The sequence below is a fragment of the Salvelinus alpinus genome, chromosome 24 (assembly GCF_045679555.1).
Source record: "Salvelinus alpinus chromosome 24, SLU_Salpinus.1, whole genome shotgun sequence".
Taxonomy (NCBI): Eukaryota; Metazoa; Chordata; class Actinopteri; order Salmoniformes; family Salmonidae; genus Salvelinus; species Salvelinus alpinus.
In genome coordinates, this window is record NC_092109.1 from 47,283,091 (window position 1) to 47,305,295 (window position 22,205).

General features: G+C 47.6%; 1 protein-coding gene across 1 annotated transcript in view; it reads right to left on the minus strand.

Moving 5' to 3' along the window:
• The window catches only part of ddx52 (DEAD (Asp-Glu-Ala-Asp) box polypeptide 52), a 46,547-nt gene extending 38,602 nt beyond the window's left edge, over window positions 1–7,945 (minus strand). Inside the window, exons 1-2 of the mRNA XM_071362943.1 lie at window positions 7,798–7,945; window positions 7,144–7,339 (exon numbers count right to left, since the gene is read on the minus strand). Coding sequence (XP_071219044.1) covers window positions 7,144–7,339; window positions 7,798–7,884 — 283 coding nt within the window. The 5' untranslated portion in view covers window positions 7,885–7,945. The remainder of the gene's footprint in view (window positions 1–7,143; window positions 7,340–7,797) is intronic.
• Between the last annotated feature and the right edge of the window lie 14,260 nt (window positions 7,946–22,205).

The window sequence follows — 22,205 nt, forward strand, 5'->3', positions numbered from 1 at the left end:
TGATGGTTTGGGGTCAGCATGGTGGTGGTAGTGTGATGGTTTGGGGTCAGCATGGTGGTGGTAGTGTGATGGTTTGGGGTCAGCGTGGTGGTGGTAGTGTGATGGTTTGGGGTCAGCGTGGTGGTGGTAGTGTGATGGTTAGGGGTCAGCGTGGTGGTGGTAGTGTGATGGTTAGGGGTCAGCGTGGTGGTGGTAGTGTGATGGTTTGGGGTCAGCGTGGTGGTGGTAGTGTGATGGTTTGGGGTCAGCGTGGTGGTGGTAGTGTGATGGTTTGGGGTCAGCGTGGTGGTGGTAGTGTGATGGTTTGGGGTCAGCGTGGTGGTGGTAGTGTGATGGTTTGGGGTCAGCGTGGTGGTGGTAGTGTGATGGTTTGGGGTCAGCGTGGTGGTGGTAGTGTGATGGTTTGGGGTCAGCGTGGTGGTGGTAGTGTGATGGTTTGGGGTCAGCGTGGTGGTGGTAGTGTGATGGTTTGGGGTCAGCGTGGTGGTGGTAGTGTGATGGTTTGGGGTCAGCATGGTGGTGGTAGTGTGATGGTTTGGGGTCAGCATGGTGGTGGTAGTGTGATGGTTTGGGGTCAGCGTGGTGGTGGTAGTGTGATGGTTTGGGGTCAGCGTGGTGGTGGTAGTGTGATGGTTTGGGGTCAGCGTGGTGGTGGTAGTGTGATGGTTTGGGGTCAGCGTGGTGGTGGTAGTGGGACGGTTTGGGGTCAGCGTGGTGGTGGTAGTGTGATGGTTTGGGGTCAGCGTGGTGGTGGTAGTGTGATGGTTTGGGGTCAGCGTGGTGGTGGTAGTGTGATGGTGTGGGGTCAGCGTGGTGGTGGTAGTGTGATGGTTTGGGGGCAGCGTGGTGGTGGTAGTGTGATGGTTTGGGGTCAGCGTGGTGGTGGTAGTGTGATGGTTTGGGGTCAGCATGGTGGTGGTAGTGTGATGGTTTGGGGTCAGCATGGTGGTGGTAGTGTGATGGTTTGGGGTCAGCGTGGTGGTGGTAGTGTGATGGTTTGGGGTCAGCGTGGTGGTGGTAGTGTGATGGTTTGGGGTCAGCATGGTGGTGGTAGTGTGATGGTTTGGGGTCAGCATGGTGGTGGTAGTGTGATGGTTTGGGGTCAGCATGGTGGTGGTAGTGTGATGGTTAGGGGTCAGCATGGTGGTGGTAGTGTGATGGTTTGGGGTCAGCATGGTGGTGGTAGTGTGATGGTTTGGGGTCAGCATGGTGGTGGTAGTGTGATGGTTTGGGGTCAGCATGGTGGTGGTAGTGTGATGGTTTGGGGTCAGCATGGTGGTGGTAGTGTGATGGTTTGGGGTCAGCATGGTGGTGGTAGTGTGATGGTTTGGGGTCAGCATGGTGGTGGTAGTGTGATGGTTTGGGGTCAGCATGGTGGTGGTAGTGTGAGGGTTTGGGGTCAGCATGGTGGTGGTAGTGTGATGGTTTGGGGTCAGCATGGTGGTGGTAGTGTGATGGTTTGGGGTCAGCGTGGTGGTGGTAGTGTGATGGTTTGGGGTCAGCATGGTGGTGGTAGTGTGATGGTTTGGGGTCAGCATGGTGGTGGTAGTGTGATGGTTTGGGGTCAGCATGGTGGTGGTAGTGTGATGGTTTGGGGTCAGCATGGTGGTGGTAGTGTGATGGTTTGGGGTCAGCGTGGTGGTGGTAGTGTGATGGTTTGGGGTCAGCGTGGTGGTGGTAGTGTGATGGTTAGGGGTCAGCGTGGTGGTGGTAGTGGGATGGTTTGGGGTCAGCGTGGGGGTGGTAGTGTGATGGTTTGGGGGCAGCGTGGTGGTGGTAGTGTGATGGTTTGGGGTCAGCGTGGTGGTGGTAGTGTGATGGTGTGGGGTCAGCGTGGTGGTGGTAGTGTGATGGTTTGGGGGCAGCGTGGTGGTGGTAGTGTGATGGTTTGGGGTCAGCGTGGTGGTGGTAGTGTGATGGTTAGGGGTCAGCGTGGTGGTGGTAGTGTGATGGTTAGGGGTCAGCGTGGTGGTGGTAGTGTGATGGTTTGGGGTCAGCGTGGGGGTGGTAGTGTGATGGTTTGGGGTCAGCGTGGGGGTGGTAGTGTGATGGTTAGGGGTCAGCGTGGTGGTGGTAGTGTGATGGTTTGGGGTCAGCATGGTGGTGGTAGTGGGATGGTTTGGGGTCAGCATGGGGGTGGTAGTGGGATGGTTAGGGGTCAGCATGGTGGTGGTAGTGTGATGGTTTGGGGTCAGCATGGTGGTGGTAGTGTGATGGTTTGGGGTCAGCATGGTGGTGGTAGTGGGATGGTTTGGGGTCAGCATGGTGGTGGTAGTGTGATGGTTTGGGGTCAGCATGGTGGTGGTAGTGTGATGGTTTGGGGTCAGCATGGTGGTGGTAGTGTGATGGTTTGGGGTCAGCATGGTGGTGGTAGTGTGATGGTTTGGGGGTCAGCATGGTGGTGGTAGTGTGATGGTTAGGGGTCAGCATGGTGGTGGTAGTGTGATGGTTTGGGGTCAGCATGGTGGTGGTGTGATGGTTAGGGGTCAGCATGGTGGTGGTAGTGTGATGGTTTGGGGTCAGCATGGTGGTGGTAGTGTGATGGTTTGGGGTCAGCATGGTGGTGGTATTGTGATGGTTTGGGGTCAGCATGGTGGTGGTGGTAGTGTGATGGTTTGGGGTCAGCATGGTGGTGGTAGTGTGATGGTTTGGGGTCAGCATGGTGGTGGTGTGATGGTTAGGGGTCAGCATGGTGGTGGTAGTGTGATGGTTTGGGGTCAGCATGGTGGTGGTAGTGTGATGGTTTGGGGTCAGCATGGTGGTGGTAGTGTGATGGTTTGGGGTCAGCATGGTGGTGGTAGTGTGATGGTTTGGGGTCAGCATGGTGGTGGTAGTGTGATGGTTTGGGGTCAGCATGGTGGTGGTAGTGTGATGGTTTGGGGTCAGCATGGTGGTGGTAGTGTGATGGTTTGGGGTCAGCATGGTGGTGGTAGTGTGATGGTTTGGGGTCAGCATGGTGGTGGTAGTGTGATGGTTTGGGGGTCAGCATGGTGGTGGTAGTGTGATGGTTAGGGGTCAGCATGGTGGTGGTAGTGTGATGGTTTGGGGTCAGCATGGTGGTGGTGGTGTGATGGTTTGGGGTCAGCATGGTGGTGGTAGTGTGATGGTTTGGGGTCAGCATGGTGGTGGTAGTGTGATGGTTTGGGGTCAGCATGGTGGTGGTAGTGTGATGGTTTGGGGTCAGCATGGTGGTGGTAGTGTGATGGTGTGGGGTCAGGCATGGTGGTGGTGGTGTGATGGTTTGGGGTCAGCATGGTGGTGGTAGTGTGATGGTTTGGGGTCAGCATGGTGGTGGTGGTGTGATGGTTTGGGGTCAGCATGGTGGTGGTGGTGTGATGGTTTGGGGTCAGCATGGTGGTGGTAGTGTGATGGTTAGGGGTCAGCATGGTGGTGGTAGTGTGATGGTTTGGGGTCAGCATGGTGGTGGTAGTGTGATGGTTTGGGGTCAGCATGGTGGTGGTAGTGTGAGGGTTTGGGGTCAGCATGGTGGTGGTAGTGTGATGGTTTGGGGTCAGCATGGTGGTGATAGTGTGATGGTTTGGGGTCAGCATGGTGGTGGTAGTGTGATGGTTTGGGGTCAGCATGGTGGTGGTAGTGTGATGGTTTGGGGTCAGCATGGTGGTGGTAGTGTGATGGTTTGGGGTCAGCATGGTGGTGGTAGTGTGATGGTTTGGGGTCAGCATGGTGGTGGTAGTGTGATGGTTTGGGGTCAGCATCTTGGTGGTAGTGTGATGGTTTGGGGTCAGCATGGTGGTGGTAGTGTGATGGTTTGGGGTCAGCATGGTGGTGGTAGTGTGATGGTTTGGGGTCAGCATGGTGGTGGTAGTGTGATGGTTTGGGGTCAGCATGGTGGTGGTAGTGTGATGGTTTGGGGTCAGCATGGTGGTGGTAGTGGGATGGTTTGGGGTCAGCATGGTGGTGGTAGTGGGATGGTTTGGGGTCAGCATGGTGGTGGTAGTGTGATGGTTTGGGGTCAGCATGGTGGTGGTAGTGGGATGGTTTGGGGGTCAGCATGGTGGTGGTAGTGTGATGGTTAGGGGTCAGCATGGTGGTGGTAGTGTGATGGTTTGGGGTCAGCATGGTGGTGGTGTGATGGTTAGGGGTCAGCATGGTGGTGGTAGTGTGATGGTTTGGGGTCAGCATGGTGGTGGTAGTGTGATGGTTTGGGGTCAGCATGGTGGTGGTATTGTGATGGTTTGGGGTCAGCATGGTGGTGGTGGTAGTGTGATGGTTTGGGGTCAGCATGGTGGTGGTGGTGGTAGTGTGATGGTTTGGGGTCAGCATGGTGGTGGTGTGATGGTTAGGGGTCAGCATGGTGGTGGTAGTGTGATGGTTTGGGGTCAGCATGGTGGTGGTAGTGTGATGGTTTGGGGTCAGCATGGTGGTGGTAGTGTGATGGTTTGGGGTCAGCATGGTGGTGGTAGTGTGATGGTTTGGGGTCAGCATGGTGGTGGTAGTGTGATGGTTTGGGGTCAGCATGGTGGTGGTAGTGTGATGGTTTGGGGTCAGCATGGTGGTGGTAGTGTGATGGTTTGGGGGTCAGCATGGTGGTGGTAGTGTGATGGTTAGGGGTCAGCATGGTGGTGGTAGTGTGATGGTTTGGGGTCAGCATGGTGGTGGTGGTGTGATGGTTTGGGGTCAGCATGGTGGTGGTAGTGTGATGGTTTGGGGTCAGCATGGTGGTGGTAGTGTGATGGTGTGGGGTCAGGCATGGTGGTGGTGGTGTGATGGTTTGGGGTCAGCATGGTGGTGGTAGTGTGATGGTTTGGGGTCAGCATGGTGGTGGTAGTGTGATGGTTTGGGGTCAGCATGGTGGTGGTAGTGTGATGGTTTGGGGTCAGCATGGTGGTGGTAGTGTGATGGTTTGGGGTCAGCATGGTGGTGGTAGTGTGATGGTGTGGGGTCAGGCATGGTGGTGGTAGTGTGATGGTTAGGGGTCAGCATGGTGGTGGTAGTGTGATGGTTTGGGGTCAGCATGGTGGTGGTAGTGTGATGGTTTGGGGTCAGCATGGTGGTGGTTTGGGGTCAGCATGGTGGTGGTAGTGTGATGGTTTGGGGTCAGCATGGTGGTGGTTTGGGGTCAGCATGGTGGTGGTAGTGGGATGGTTTGGGGTCAGCATGGTGGTGGTAGTGTGATGGTTAGGGGTCAGCATGGTGGTGGTAGTGTGATGGTTTGGGGTCAGCATGGTGGTGGTAGTGTGATGGTTAGGGGTCAGCATGGTGGTGGTAGTGGGATGGTTTGGGGTCAGCATGGTGGTGGTGGTGTGATGGTTTGGGGTCAGCATGGTGGTGGTAGTGTGATGGTTTGGGGTCAGCATGGTGGTGGTAGTGGGATGGTTAGGGGTCAGCATGGTGGTGGTGGTGCGATGGTTTGGGGATGCTTTGCTGCCTCAGGACCTGGACCACTTGCCTTAATAGAAGGAACTTCCTGGTTTTGGGGGCTTATCTAAGCTTATGAAGGGGAAGCTCCAGATAGCCCAGAATATGTTGATCAGGGGTAGTATTGAAGGTGAGTCCACGTACTCACATAGGCAGGAGCTGCTTTCAGGAACTCAACTGGCTGCCTGTTGAGGCTAGGGTGTCCCAGATTAGACTGGGTTTGGTTTACAGGAGTATTTATGGTTCTGCCTGTTGAGGCTTGGGTGTCCCAGATTAGAGGTTCTTCTTTGTTTTATTATCTCGCTGTCATAATGTGTTCAACCGTGTTGGATCTGGCCGAGCCATCTTGTTTCAAGAGGACCAAAATGGAAATAAGTCCCAGCCTGTACTGTGTGTTATCGTCCATGATTTAGCAATGGAAATAAGGCCCATACTTTGTGTGTTATCCTCCGTGATTTAAATCATATGCAGTTATGGCTGTTTGTGTGTGCTTGTTTTTTGAAATGGTTGAATTAATGAAGTAAACCATGAATTCTGCTCCGCATCAGATAATTCTACAGGACAATGTCAGGCCATCAGTCTGTGAGCTGAAGCTGAAGTGCAGCAAGACAATGATCCAAAACACACAATCAAGTCGACATGAAAATGGCTGAAAAGCAACACATTTAAAGTGTTGGAATGGCCTAGTTAAAGTCCAGACCTAATCCCTATTGAGATGTGGCAGGACTTGAAACGAGCATTTCTTGCTTGAAAACACACAAATGTCACTGAGTTAAAGCATTTCTGCACGCAAGAGTGGGGCAAAATTCCTCCACAGCGATGTGAGAGACTGATCAACAACTACAGGAAGTGTTTGGTTGGAGTCATTGCAGCTAAAGGTGGACTGATCAACAACTACAGGAAGTGTTTGGTTGGAGTCATTACAGCTAAAGGTGGACTGATCACCAACTACAGGAAGTGTTTGGTGGGAGTCATTACAGCTAAAGGTGGACTGATCAACAACTACAGGAAGTGTTTGGTAGCAGTCATTACAGCTAAAGGTGGACTGATCAACAACTACAGGAAGTGTTTGATGGGAGTCATTACAGCTAAAGGTGGCCTGATCAACAACTACAGGAAGTGTTTGGTTGGAGTCATTACAGTTAAAGGTGGACTGATCAACAACTACAGGAAGTGTTTGGTGGGAGTCATTGCAGCTAAAGGTGGACTGATCAACAACTACAGGAAGTGTTTGGTTGGAGTCATTACAGTTAAAGGTGGACTGATCAACAACTACAGGAAGTGTTTGGTGGGAGTCATTGCAGCTAAAGGTGGACTGATCAACAACTACAGGAAGTGTTTGGTTGGAGTCATTACAGCTAAAGGTGGACTGATCAACAACTACAGGAAGTGTTTGGTTGGAGTCATTACAGCTAAAGGTGGACTGATCAACAACTACAGGAAGTGTTTGGTTGGAGTCATTACAGTTAAAGGTGGACTGATCAACAACTACAGGAAGTGTTTGGTTGGAGTCAGTACAGTTAAAGGTGGCACAACCAGTTATTGAGTGTAAGTGGACTTTTTCACACAGGTGAATTGGGTGTTACATAACTTTGTTAAATTGCATAAGTACACTCTTTTTACAATTTGTAAACACGGGTTCTCTTTATCTAATATTAGGTTTTGGTTGAAGATCTGATAACATTCAGTATAAAAGAAATTGAGAATCAGAAAGGGGCAAATACTTGTTCACTGCACTGTAGAACACACGCCTCCAAATACTACCTTCAGCCTGAGTATCTTTCTTTTTCTTCTTTGCAGTCTTCTCCTCATCCTGTAGTTTCCTTTTCCCTGCAACAGCATCTCCCTCTTCTTCTTGCTTCTCCGCCGCTCTCTGCTCCTTGTTGCCGTGGGTTACTCCGGTTCCGAAAAAGTCGATCCCATAGTGGTCAGATACATCTTTCTCTTGGGACCTGACCACCTGGAACGCACACACGTACCACGAATACAACTATTGTTAATGACAAGAGTACACTATGAAGACAGCTACTAGCAATACCCCCAGACCGCTAAATCCTAATGTGATATATGTCCTGATACATCTCACTACAAACTCTCAGAATAATGTTAGCTAGCCAAAACAATCGAAAGTTACCCGGGTGCTTTAGACCGCAGAGAAACAATACATTGCATATATGATATCCGGGACTTCTATTTAAGAGAATAAACGAAACAATGAGTTTGAGATGTATTCATTCTAAACCTGAAACTAGCTAACTTAGCTAGACTGCGTCACTACAGATCGAGGCATGCATGGACATACACAAGCTAACTAGCCATTAGCTAGCTAACTAGCTGACTGTACAGTCAACTCTTTGCAGCGTTCAAATACTACTCGCTGAACATGAATATATTAATATTGGACAACATCCTCATTACCTTAAATCTTTCGGCATCTTTTCCAAACCTCTTGAAATCAAATTTCGCTCCGGCTCCGAGTTTACGAAACAAGTCGAAAGCGTCCATTGAAACAGCGTGGAGACGACAAAGGCATGACGACTCAATCCCAGTCTAGTTAAACCAACCGGTGATTCGTCGCTTGATTATAAAGCCTGGATATGTTTGCATAGTTGTACTTCATGTGTCCACACAACGTCGCTATTGTCTCATCAGTGGAATATGGAAACCAGAGTAAAACGTATTTCGTTTGCATGGTTACGTTTGGTATTTTCCATGTCTCAAACGGCAGTAATTGAACAACACTGTGATGTGTTTACTTCCTCTACAGATCCTCTCTAATTAACGAGACAGGAGTTGTGAATGAACAGAGAAAACGTGTCATGGAGACAGAATACCTAATAATGATTTATTTTAAATGTTTTACAATTTACTCAATCAAATCAAATGTATTTATATAGCTGATATCTCAAAGTGCTGTACAGAAACCCAGCCTAAAACCCCAAACAGCAAGGAATGCAGATGTAGAAGCACGGTGGCTAGGAAAAACTCCCTAGAAAGGCCAAAACCTAGGAAAAAACCTAGAGAGGAACCAGGCTATGAGGGGTGGCCAGTCCTCTTCTGGCTGTGCCGGGTGGAGATTATAACAGAACATGGCCAAGATGTTCAAATGTTCATAAATGACCAGCATGGTCAAATAATAATAATCACAGTGGTTGTCGAGGGTGCAACAAGTCAGCACCTCAGGAGTAAATGTCAGTTGGCTTTTCATAGCCAATCATTCAGAGTTAGAGACAGCAGGTACAGGGACAAGGTAGCACGTTCGGTGAACAGGTCAGGGTTCCATAGCCGCAGGCAGAACAGTTGAAACTGGAGCAGCAGCACGATCAGGTGGACTGGGGACAGCAAGGAGTCATCAGGCCAGGTAGTCCTGAGTCATGGCTCAGGTCCTCCGGAAGGGGAGGGAGAGGAAGAGAGAGAATTAGAGGGAGCATACTTAATTCACATAGGACACTGGATAAGACAGGAGAAATACTCCAGATATAACAGACTGACCCTAGCCCCCCGACACAAACTACTGCAGCATAAACAGGAGGGGTCGGGAGACACTGTGGCCCCGTCCGACAATACCCCCAGACAGGGCCAAACAGGCAGGATATAACCCCACCCACTTTGCCAAAGCACAGCTCCCACACCACTAGAGGGATATCAACAGACCACTAACTTACTACCCTGAGACCAGGCTGAGTATAGTCCCCACACCACTAGAGGGATATCAACAACCACCAACTTACTACCCTGAGACAAGGCTGAGTATAGTCCCCACACCACTAGAGGGATATCAACAGACCACCAACTTACTACCCTGAGACAAGGCTGAGTATAGTCCCCACACCACTAGAGGGATATCAACAGACCACCAACTTACTACCCTGAGACAAGGCTGAGTATAGTCCCCACACCACTAGAGGGATATCAACAGACCACCAACTTACTACCCTGAGACAAGGCTGAGTATAGTCCCCACACCACTAGAGGGATGTCAACAGACCACCAACTTACTACCCTGAGACAAGCTGAGTATAGTCCCCACACCACTAGAGGGATATCAACAGACCACTAACTTACTACCCTTAGACAAGGCTGAGTATAGTCCCCACACCACTAGAGGGGTATCAACAGAACACTAACTTACTACCCTGAGACAAGGCTGAGTATAGTCCCCACACCACTAGAGGGATATCAACAGACCACCAACTTACTACCCTGAGACAAGGCTGAGTATAGTCCCCACACCACTAGAGGGATATCAACAACCACCAACTTACTACCCTGAGACAAGGCTGAGTATAGTCCCCACACCACTAGAGGGATATCAACAGACCACCAACTTACTACCCTGAGACAAGGCTGAGTATAGTCCCCACACCACTAGAGGGATATCAACAGACCACCAACTTACTACCCTGAGACAAGGCTGAGTATAGTCCCCACACCACTAGAGGGATATCAACAGACCACCAACTTACTACCCTGAGACAAGGCTGAGTATAGTCCCCACACCACTAGAGGGATGTCAACAGACCACCAACTTACTACCCTGAGACAAGGCTGAGTATAGCCCACGAAGATCTCCTCCACAGCACAAACCCAAGGGGGCACCAACAGGAAGATCATGTCAGTGACTCACCCCTCCTAGGGACGGCATGGAAGAGCACCAGTAAGCCAGTGACTCAGCCCCTGTAATAGGGTTAGAGGCAGAGAATCCCAGTGGAGAGAGGGGAACCGGCCAGGCAGAGACCGCAAGGGCGGTTCGTCGCTCCAGTGCCTTTCCGTTCACCTTCACACCCCTGGGCCAGACTACACTCAATCATAGGACCTACTGAAGAGATGAGTCTTCAATAAAGACTTAAAGGTTGAGACCGAGTCTGCGTCTCTCACATGGATAGACAGACCATTCCATACTAGGCAGACCATTTACTATGCTCTTATCCAGAGCAACTTACAGTAGTGAGAGCATACTTTTTCATACTGGTCCCCCTTGGGAATTGAACCCACAACCCTGGCCCACAACTGGCATGCTCTAGCAACTGAGCCACACGGGACCTGTGTGATTATTTTACAACGGATTGTCCATCACACACAGATACACTGGGGCGAGGGCTAGCGCCCAGCGGTCCAGTTTAATGACAATAAAGACGTAGCAGAAATAATGATAATAATAATGTACTGTAGCACTGTAATCACTTTCTACAGCAGTAGCAAAACAGCACTGTAATATCATAACAGTAATAATAGAAAATGTACTATTATAACAGTATTAATAGTATTGTAATATTAACTCCAACCCTGTTCCTGGAGAGATACCCTCCTGTAGGTTTTAACTCCAACCCTGTTCCTGGAGAGATACCCTCCTGTAGGTTTTAACTCCAACCCTGTTCTTGGAGAGATACCCTCCTGTAGGTTTTAACACCAACCCTGTTCCTGGAGATACCCTCCTGTAGGTTTTAACTCCAACCCTGTTCTTGGAGAGATACCCTCCTGTAGGTTTTAACACCAACCCTGTTCCTGGAGAGATACCCTCCTGTAGGTTTTAACACCAACCCTGTTCCTGGAGAGATACTCTCTTGTAGGTTTTTGCTCCAACACCAGTTGTAACCTGTAGCTGGTTTTCACATGGCAAGCAACTAGCAAGCTTTCTTTTGTTATTTAAAAAAAGTTCAGGGCGCAAAGTGTCATCAGCAAAGAAAAATGATGCAGATGTTAATTTACTGTCAAAGGAATATGTATTCGTTTTACTGAAGGGCTGTTCGCTCTCTCTGTTGTAAAACTGTTGTCGGAATATATCAAGGAGGCTTTTCTCTGTAATTCACAGGCTTTATTTGATTTATTTATATTATTATATTATTATTATTATTATATATTTATTTGATCGGTTGCCTAACAAAAGACACAATCATCTTAAAAGACAAATAAAATAAAGAAATAAAATGTATTTTAACTAGGCAAGTCAGTTAAGAACAAATGATGGCGCTGGGCCAATTGTGCTCCATCCTATGGGACTCCCAATCTCGGCCGGATGTGATACAGCCTGGATTCAAACCAGGGACTGTAGTGACGCCTATTGCACTGAGATGCAGTGCCTTAGACTGCTGCGTCCATGTGTGTGTGTGTGTTAACTATTTAACTGTACTAGAATGCTTAAAAGACCACTAAAATGTTTAATATCGGAATCAGGGTTTTTTTGGGCAAGGAAATGTCGGGAATCAGTGTAGGCCAAAAATGTCATATCGGTGCATTCCTACCTACCTGCATGGTACTACTAAAGGGGAAGATGTAGCAAAAGCTTTGAGAGAGTCGATATTAAAAACATATTCACTATTACAACTGATGGTGCCCCGGCTATGATGGGGAAACAAAGGATTTGCAAAGCTGATTGAAGAAGATAAGATTGGCCACCCCGTAAATGTCTTCAGGGTATCATTCACCAAGAGAATCTGTGTTCCAATATTTTAAATTCAAATTTAGGTACCGTGATGGCTACTGTGGTTAAAATGGTACCGTGATGGCTACTGTAGTTAAAATGGTACCGTGATGCTACTGTGGTTAAAATGGTACCGTGATGCTACTGTGGTTAAAATGGTACCGTGATGCTACTGTGGTTAAAATGGTACCGTGATGCTACTGTAGTTAAAAATGGTACCGTGATGCTACTGTGGTTAAAATGGTACCGTGATGCTACTGTGGTTAAAATGGTACCGTGATGCTACTGTGGTTAAAATGGTACCGTGATGCTACTGTAGTTAAAATGGTACCGTGATGCTACTGTAGTTAAAAATGGTACCGTGATGCTACTGTGGTTTAAATGGTACCGTGATGCTACTGTGGTTAAAATGGTACCGTGATGCTACTGTGGTTTAAATGGTACCGTGATGCTACTGTGGTTAAAATGGTACCGTGATGCTACTGTAAATAAAATAGTGAATTTCCTTGTTCGTTCATCTTTGACACACAGACAGTTTCAGTCACTGCTGGAAGAGATGGAACAAATACACAAAGACTTGCCTTTTCACTGCAGTGTTAGGTGTGTTAAGTTGAAGGAAGGTTCTGGAACGGTTCGTGGAATGTTTGGATACGGTTATAGCCTTTCTGTCTGAAAAGGGCCAAAACTACCCAGAGCTTGAGAATGACGATTGGCTTGTAAAACAGATGTTTCTCACTGACACAACAGGTCACCTCAACGTGCTCAACCTGCGTCTGCAGGGAAACCGTCGTGGAGTCGTGGATCTGTTCCAGGAAGGCATTCGTTGCCAAGCGAAAAGTCTACTCGCAGGATATTCAAAGTGGAACGTTCCACTACTTCAAGCAACTCAAACGGGCTGTCAACTCGACACACCGTCAGCGCTGACATTATCGGAGTGTACATGGGGGAGCTGAAGTCCGAGTTCTCTGTCAGAGTTCAAGCAACATGGCCGAATTCTTTATTTTTTGATCAAGCCAGACAACTTTGAGGTCGAGTGACTTGGATCCGTCTGTGTTTCAGTGGATCGAGGACTTGGAAACACAGCTGATTGAGCTCAAGGCATCCTCCCTTTGGTCATCAAAATCCACAGAGCTGCGGAAAGAACTAGAAGGGACTGAGAGAGAGATCAGGGGCCTCCATCATCCACTGTTGGGAGATCCTACCAGTGAAATCTGACAGTTTGAAGATGGTTGCATGTGCAATGCTTTCAGCATTTGGATTCACGTAATCGATGTGGTCAGATCTTTTCACCCATGAAGACAATCCTGAGCCCCTCGTGCAGCCGGTTGACAACGGACCACTGCGAGGCCCTCGTGCAGCCGGTTGACAACGGACCACTGCGAGGCCTGTGAGCAGCCGGTTGACAACGGACCACTGCGAGGCCTGTGAGCAGCCGGTTGACAACGGACCACTGGGAGGCCTGTGAGCAGCCGGTTGACAACGGACCACTGCGAGGCCTGTGTGCAGCCGGTTGACAACGGACCACTGCGAGGCCTGTGAGCAGCCGGTTGACAACGGACCACTGCGAGGCCTGTGAGCAGCCGGTTGACAACGGACCACTGCGAGGCCTGTGAGCAGCCGGTTGACAACGGACCACTGGGAGGCCCTCGTGCAGCCGGTTGACAACGGACCACTGGGAGGCCTGTGTGCAGCTCAAAGTCTCCAGATAACACGGCTCAGCAATGGAAAGCAGGGACAAGCGCCGAACTAAAATTGGTGAGGTGTGATCTTCAATACAAAATGATATAAAACTTGAAATGTTCACGCCAGTAAATTTCAGTTAAGCTTAGATTCTCAGCAGATGTGGAGTTTCAAAATATGGAAATAAGATATCTTCTTTAATTCAGTTATGTTTAGGGCTGTTGGTAGACCGAACAGTTGTCTGTCGTTTTTTATTTTTTTATTGAACCTTGTATTTTTCAATAATGTTCTTTTTTTTTAATCACATGTATTATTTGGCCTTTGTAGTTCTGTAGCCTATATTGACTGTTCCACAAAAATACAGGAAACAGGAGCAATTTATACACATTATTATTATAATAAACAAAATATGTATAAATCATATTTCCAAGTGTTCTAACACAATTTCCATATACAAACTAAATGCAATTAAAAACAGCAGAAGACACTTGAAATGAAGTTTTGATTCTCTTTATAAAACACATCAAATTAATATTGTCCATAAATCAAAACCATGAATAAAACAAACATTTTAGATAGCTTTACGAAACAAAATATACGTAAAGCCACTACTACAGGCCATCAAGTCACAATAAGGCCGCCTTCAAAATGCTGAGATTAACATTAAAACTGCTGGACCACAACAACATGGCAGACAAATACATATAATACAATGGAATAAAGAGGCATGACATCATCAAGTACACCTGCCAAACAAACACGACCAAACAATGGCAAAAATCAGGAAGTGCAATACAAAAGGTGTATAGATGTGTTTTATAAAGGAGCTTAGACCGCGCTGGATTCAACACCTTGGACAGCGGCTCATCTATAGCGGTCTATAGTGGAGCTCTGTGGTACAACGCTCATCTATAGCGGAGCTCTGTGGTACAACGCTCATCTATAGCGGAGCTCTGTGGTACAACGCTCATCCATAGCGGAGCTCTGTGGTACAACGCTCATCTATAGCGGTCTATAGTGGAGCTCTGTGGTACAACGCTCATCTATAGCGGCCTATAGTGGAGCTCTGTGGTACAACGCTCATCTATAGCGGAGCTCTGTGGTACAACGCTCATCTGATGCAGGTAGGCCTATAGCGGAGCTCTGTGGTGCTAATAGACAGCGCCTCTGTTTAGCGAGTCATGGAATTCTTCCGTTTGTGTGGCAATTAGATATTCAATAGACACAATTAGTTGTAATGCACATACGAAAATCATAACTGACACGCAGAATATGGTAGAATAAATTGTAAATTTCCCCTCAGCACAAAAAAAAAGGTTGCCAACCCCTGAGCTAGCTATTCAAGATAAAAAGGTGGTCTCGCAGATTCTCTCTGTAGCAGATCGCTCGCAGATTATCTCTGTGGCAGATCGCTCGCAGATTATCTCTGTGGCAGATCGCTCGCAGATTCAGATTCACGAAGCATCGTTACCCATCGCTCCACAAAGGCCGCGGCTCTTGCAGAGCAAGGGGAACCACTACTTCTAGGTTTCAGAGCAAGTGATGTAACCGACTGAAAGGCTGCTAGCGCGCACCACCGCTAACTAGCTAGCCATTTCACATCCTTTACACTAGCTAGCTGGATAATCAGCCATGTAATGCCAATAGAAAAGAAGCTAACTAGCTAGCATCAACTTTATAGCGGTTATGCTGCGTGGAAACACTAATTTTAATTATTCCGTTCATCTTTCTCACCAACGCCTTGTAAGCTTTCACATTGTGAATATCATTTAGCTAGCTTGCTAGTAATTTGTACAAATTTGATGCATATTTAGCACAGTGGAAAGCGTGACTCCAGACCGGAACCCTGTAAAACTTGAAAGCACGTTCAATAATGACATCACCCGATTGGTCGGAAGAAAAAGTCCTATCCACCAGAGCTGTGTTTTTTGATATGCCGTAAAAAATTTGGCTTAGTCGCAAAATGTGCACACAGTTTAGACATTGGCAAATGTCGTTTTGATTCACAGAATATTCACCAGTCGCAAGTTCAGGAAATGAGTTGCATTTATTCTCAAACGTTGCATATTTGTCACTACACTGTCCTGTACAACGTAGTAGGTGGGTTCCAGAGCTCAGACATTGCAGACGCCCGACAGATCTTACAACGTCCGGATAGGTACTTTACCAATCAGCTAACCACATGACACAGCCGATGCCGTAGCATGCAACCATTGGTTGATGCATGCAACGTCTGAGCAGGGGAACGCCACCAAATACGGACTGCATTCATAACCATTAAACAACAGAATCTACATGATCAGTCTCTGTGTGTAAAATAAATAGTGGTTAATGTGACGCCGACTCACAGCTAAAACATGTAAAGAAAGCAATCCAATGTTATTTGTTGCCTAGACTTTACTGCAAATGACACTCAAGTCTTTAGAAAAAAACAATACACTAATATTGCAGTTACCATGACAGCCTATATAATAGAACGCTTGTTACCATGACAGCCGTTATTATAGAACACGTGTTACCATGACAGCCTATATAATAGAACGCTTGTTACCATGACAGCCGTTATTATAGAACGCTTGTTACCATGACAGCCATTATTATAGAACACTTGTTACCATGACAGCCGTTATTATAGAACACTTGTTACCATGACAGCCGTTATTATAGAACGCTTGTTACCATGACAGCCGTTATTATAGAACACTTGTTACCATGACAGCCGTTATTATAGAACGCTTGTTACCATGACAGCCGTTATTATAGAACGCTTGTTACCATGACAGCCGTTATTATAGAACACTTGTGACCACACACATAAATATTACACTGGAGAAAAACCATCTTAAAGTAGAAATAGAATGTGGCCACTATAGACATCGATCAGGTGCACAAGGCTACATGTGGCGCAAAAATAACATTCACAAGAGTTACTGTCAAGTTCAACACAACAAACACAACCTCTTTGGGCTACACTGCACATTATTACATTTTACACTTTCTGCCAGTGGACATCTGTTCTACAATGTGCCAGTAGCAGAGCAGGATACTCCTTGTTGGCATAATTGATCTCATTCAGGCAGAGAGTATACCTGGAATACCCCTTTTATCCACTGTACTGAAGTAGTGAGAAAGAGGGAAAGTGTGTGGTGTTCCTGTCACCTCTATAGAGGCATCCATCTTAAACCAGACCCAAGCTCCAGATACACTTGTTTGTTCCTGTCACCTCTATAGAGGCATCCATCTTAAACCAGACCAGTTTAAACCCAAGCTCCAGATACACTTGTTTGTTCCTGTCACCTCTATAGAGGCATCCATCTTAAACCAGACCCAAGCTCCAGATACACTTGTTTGTTCCTGTCACCTCTATAGAGGCATCCATCTTAAACCAGACCCAGTTTAAACCAGGCCCAAGCTCCAGCTACACTTGTTTGTTCCTGTCACCTCTATAGAGGCATCCATCTTAAGCCAGACCCAGCTCCAGATACACTTGTTTGTTCCTGTCACCTCTATAGAGGCATCCATCTTAAACCAGACCCAGTTTAAACCAGACCCAAGCTCCAGATACACTTGTTTGTTCCTGTCACCTCTATAGAGGCATCCATCTTAAACCAGACCCAGTTTAAACCAGGCCCAAGCTCCAGCTACACTTGTTTGTTCCTGTCACCTCTATAGAGGCATCCATCTTAAGCCAGACCCAGTTTAAACCAGGCCCAAGCTCCAGCTACACTTGTTTGTTCCTGTCACCTCTATAGAGGCATCCATCTTAAGCCAGACCCAGTTTAAACCAGGCCCAAGCTCCAGCTACACTTGTTTGTTCCTGTCACCTCTATAGAGGCATCCATCTTAAACCAGGCCCAAGCTCCAGATACACTTGTTTGTTCCTGTCACCTCTATAGAGGCATCCATCTTAAACCAGGCCAGAGCTCCAGATACACTTGTTTGTTCCTGTCACCTCTATAGAGGCATCCATCTTAAGCCAGACCCAGCTCCAGATACACTTGTTTGTTCCTGTCACCTCTATAGAGGCATCCATCTTAAACCAGGCCCAGTTTAAACCAGGCCCAAGCTCCAGCTCCACTTGTTTGTTCCTGTCACCTCTATAGAGGCATCCATCTTAAACCAGGCCCAAGCTCCAGATACACTTGTTTGTTCCTGTCACCTCTATAGAGGCATCCATCTTAAGCCAGACCCAAGCTCCAGATACACTTGTTTGTTCCTGTCACCTCTATAGAGGCATCCATCTTAAACCAGACACAGTTTAAACCAGGCCCAAGCTCCAGATACACTTGTTTGTTCCTGTCACCTCTATAGAGGCATCCATCTTAAACCAGGCCCAAGCTCCAGATACACTTGTTTGTTCCTGTCACCTCTATAGAGGCATCCATCTTAAACCAGGCCCAAGCTCCAGATACACTTGTTTGTTCCTGTCACCTCTATAGAGGCATCCATCTTAAACCAGACCCAGTTTAAACCAGGCCCAAGCTCCAGCTACACTTGTTTGTTCCTGTCACCTCTATAGAGGCATCCATCTTAAACCAGACCCAGTTTAAACCAGACCCAAGCTCCAGATACAGTTGTTTGTTCCTGTCACCTCTATAGAGGCATCCATCTTAAACCAGACCCAAGCTCCAGATACACTTGTTTGTTCCTGTCACCTCTATAGAGGCATCCATCTTAAACCAGACCCAAGCTCCAGATACACTTGTTTGTTCCTGTCACCTCTATAGAGGCATCCATCTTAAACCAGACCCAAGCTCCAGATACACTTGTTTGTTCCTGTCACCTCTATAGAGGCATCCATCTTAAACCAGACCCAGTTTAAACCAGGCCCAAGCTCCAGCTACACTTGTTTGTTCCTGTCACCTCTATAGAGGCATCCATCTTAAGCCAGACCCAAGCTCCAGATACACTTGTTTGTTCCTGTCACCTCTATAGAGGCATCCATCTTAAACCAGGCCAGAGCTCCAGATACACTTGTTTGTTCCTGTCACCTCTATAGAGGCATCCATCTTAAACCAGACCCAGTTTAAACCAGGCCCAAGCTCCAGATACACTTGTTTGTTCCTGTCACCTCTATAGAGGCATCCATCTTAAACCAGACCCAAGCTCCAGATACACTTGTTTGTTCCTGTCACCTCTATAGAGGCATCCATCTTAAACCAGACCCAAGCTCCAGATACACTTGTTTGTTCCTGTCACCTCTATAGAGGCATCCATCTTAAACCAGACCCAGTTTAAACCAGGCCCAAGCTCCAGCTCCACTTGTTTGTTCCTGTCACCTCTATAGAGGCATCCATCTTAAACCAGACCCAGTTTAAACCAGGCCCAAGCTCCAGATACACTTGTTTGTTCCTGTCACCTCTATAGAGGCATCCATCTTAAACCAGGCCCAAGCTCCAGATACACTTGTTTGTTCCTGTCACCTCTATAGAGGCATCCATCTTAAACCAGGCCCAAGCTCCAGATACACTTGTTTGTTCCTGTCACCTCTATAGAGGCATCCATCTTAAACCAGACCCAGTTTAAACCAGGCCCAGCTCCAGATACACTTGTTTGTTCCTGTCACCTCTATAGAGGCATCCATCTTAAACCAGACCCAGTTTAAACCAGGCCCAAGCTCCAGATACACTTGTTTGTTCCTGTCACCTCTATAGAGGCATCCATCTTAAACCAGGCCCAAGCTCCAGATACACTTGTTTGTTCCTGTCACCTCTATAGAGGCATCCATCTTAAACCAGGCCCAAGCTCCAGATACACTTGTTTGTTCCTGTCACCTCTATAGAGGCATCCATCTTAAACCAGACCCAGTTTAAACCAGGCCCAAGCTCCAGCTACACTTGTTTGTTCCTGTCACCTCTATAGAGGCATCCATCTTAAACCAGGCCCAAGCTCCAGATACACTTGTTTGTTCCTGTCACCTCTATAGAGGCATCCATCTTAAACCAGACCCAGTTTAAACCAGGCCCAAGCTCCAGATACACTTGTTTGTTCCTGTCACCTCTATAGAGGCATCCATCTTAAACCAGACCCAAGCTCCAGATACACTTGTTTGTTCCTGTCACCTCTATAGAGGCATCCATCTTAAACCAGACCCAAGCTCCAGATACACTTGTTTGTTCCTGTCACCTCTATAGAGGCATCCATCTTAAACCAGGCCCAAGCTCCAGATACACTTGTTTGTTCCTGTCACCTCTATAGAGGCATCCATCTTAAACCAGACCCAGTTTAAACCAGGCCCAAGCTCCAGATACACTTGTTTGTTCCTGTCACCTCTATAGAGGCATCCATCTTAAACCAGGCCCAAGCTCCAGATACACTTGTTTGTTCCTGTCACCTCTATAGAGGCATCCATCTTAAACCAGGCCCAAGCTCCAGATACACTTGTTTGTTCCTGTCACCTCTATAGAGGCATCCATCTTAAACCAGACCCAGTTTAAACCAGGCCCAAGCTCCAGCTACACTTGTTTGTTCCTGTCACCTCTATAGAGGCATCCATCTTAAACCAGGCCCAAGCTCCAGATACACTTGTTTGTTCCTGTCACCTCTATAGAGGCATCCATCTTAAACCAGACCCAAGCTCCAGATACACTTGTTTGTTCCTGTCACCTCTATAGAGGCATCCATCTTAAACCAGACCCAAGCTCCAGATACACTTGTTTGTTCCTGTCACCTCTATAGAGGCATCCATCTTAAACCAGACCCAGTTTAAGCCAGACCCAGCTCCAGATACACTTGTTTGTTCCTGTCACCTCTATAGAGGCATCCATCTTAAACCAGACCCAAGCTCCAGATACACTTGTTTGTTCCTGTCACCTCTATAGAGGCATCCATCTTAAACCAGGCCCAAGCTCCAGATACACTTGTTTGTTCCTGTCACCTCTATAGAGGCATCCATCTTAAACCAGACCCAGTTTAAACCAGGCCCAAGCTCCAGATACACTTGTTTGTTCCTGTCACCTCTATAGAGGCATCCATCTTAAACCAGACCCAGTTTAAACCAGTCCCAAGCTCCAGATACACTTGTTTGTTCCTGTCACCTCTATAGAGGCATCCATCTTAAACCAGGCCCAAGCTCCAGATACACTTGTTTGTTCCTGTCACCTCTATAGAGGCATCCATCTTAAACCAGACCCAGTTTAAACCAGGCCCAAGCTCCAGATACACTTGTTTGTTCCTGTCACCTCTATAGAGGCATCCATCTTAAACCAGACCCAGTTTAAACCAGGCCCAAGCTCCAGATACACTTGTTTGTTCCTGTCACCTCTATAGAGGCATCCATCTTAAACCAGACCCAAGCTCCAGATACACTTGTTTGTTCCTGTCACCTCTATAGAGGCATCCATCTTAAACCAGACCCAGCTTAATTAAGTCAGGCCCAAGCTCCAGCTACACTTGATCCCTGAATCCACTTGTTTAACAAGCAACTCCTCGTTTTCAAAATGTACCACATACTGTAGAAGGAAACCATTAGTTTGTTAGCTAGTTAACATTACAGATTTCTAGGGTCCGGAAAGCAACTAACGTTAACGCGTTATAACTTGAGGAACTGCTAGGAGTCATATAACGTTATCAGTTAATACTATAGCGATTTGGTTACTAACATTAGCTCATCTGATGATGTAACGTTAGCTGTCTATTAGCCAGCTAATTGTCGCACCATAAACTAAATGATTTGATCAGCTAAGTTGGCTAATGTTTCTCAACATTTCTCTGGCTAAATTAGCTAATGGAGAAATCGATCCAGCTAACAAGATACTTAATGCTAACATTCCTGTTCCATCACACTTCCTCCCTCAAACTTTACAAATGCCGGTTGTTTTTCGGTTACAGGTCATGAAGTACGCTTCATCACCTTCTCACCCCGGTCTCCGTAGTCAGGGGTCTCACCTACCGTTACCGTTCAGGGGAGGCGCTGCTGTAACCTTCTCACCCCGGTCTCCGTAGTCAGGGGTCTCACCTACCGTTACCGTTCAGGGAGACGAGCTGCTGTAACCTTCTCACCCCGGTCTCCGTAGTCAGGGGTCTCACCTACCGTTACCGTTCAGGGAGACGCGCTGCTGTAACCTTCTCACCCCGGTCTCCGTAGTCAGGGGTCTCACCTACCGTTACCGTTCAGGGAGACGCGCTGCTGTAACCTTCTCACCCCGGTCTCCGTAGTCAGGGGTCTCACCTACCGTTACCGTTCAGGGAGACGCGCTGCTGTAACCTTCTCACCCCGGTCTCCGTAGTCAGGGGTCTCACCTACCGTTACCGTTCAGGGAGACGCGCAGCTGTAACCTTCTCACCCCGGTCTCCGTAGTCAGGGGTCTCACCTACCGTTACCGTTCAGGGAGACGCGCTGCTGTAACCTTCTCACCCCGGTCTCCGTAGTCAGGGGTCTCACCTACCGTTACCGTTCAGGGAGACGCGCAGCTGTTACCTTCTCACCCCGGTCTCCGTAGTCAGGCGTCTCACCTACCGTTCAGTCGGGCGCTGCGTTCTGTTGTCATGTGAACGACTAGCTGAGCCTTGGATACAGACAGGATTGGTCCAAACGCACATCACTCATTCACTGACAGCCAGTGGGGAAACACCCAAACTTTTCATCGGATCTATACAAACCACGTAGGTTACCTATTTTGGATTCAAAACGGCAAATTTCGCCGAAATAGCTACTGTAGAAGAATCACAGGCTCACAGACTAGCTACTGTAGAATAATCAAGAATCAGAGGCACACAGACTAGC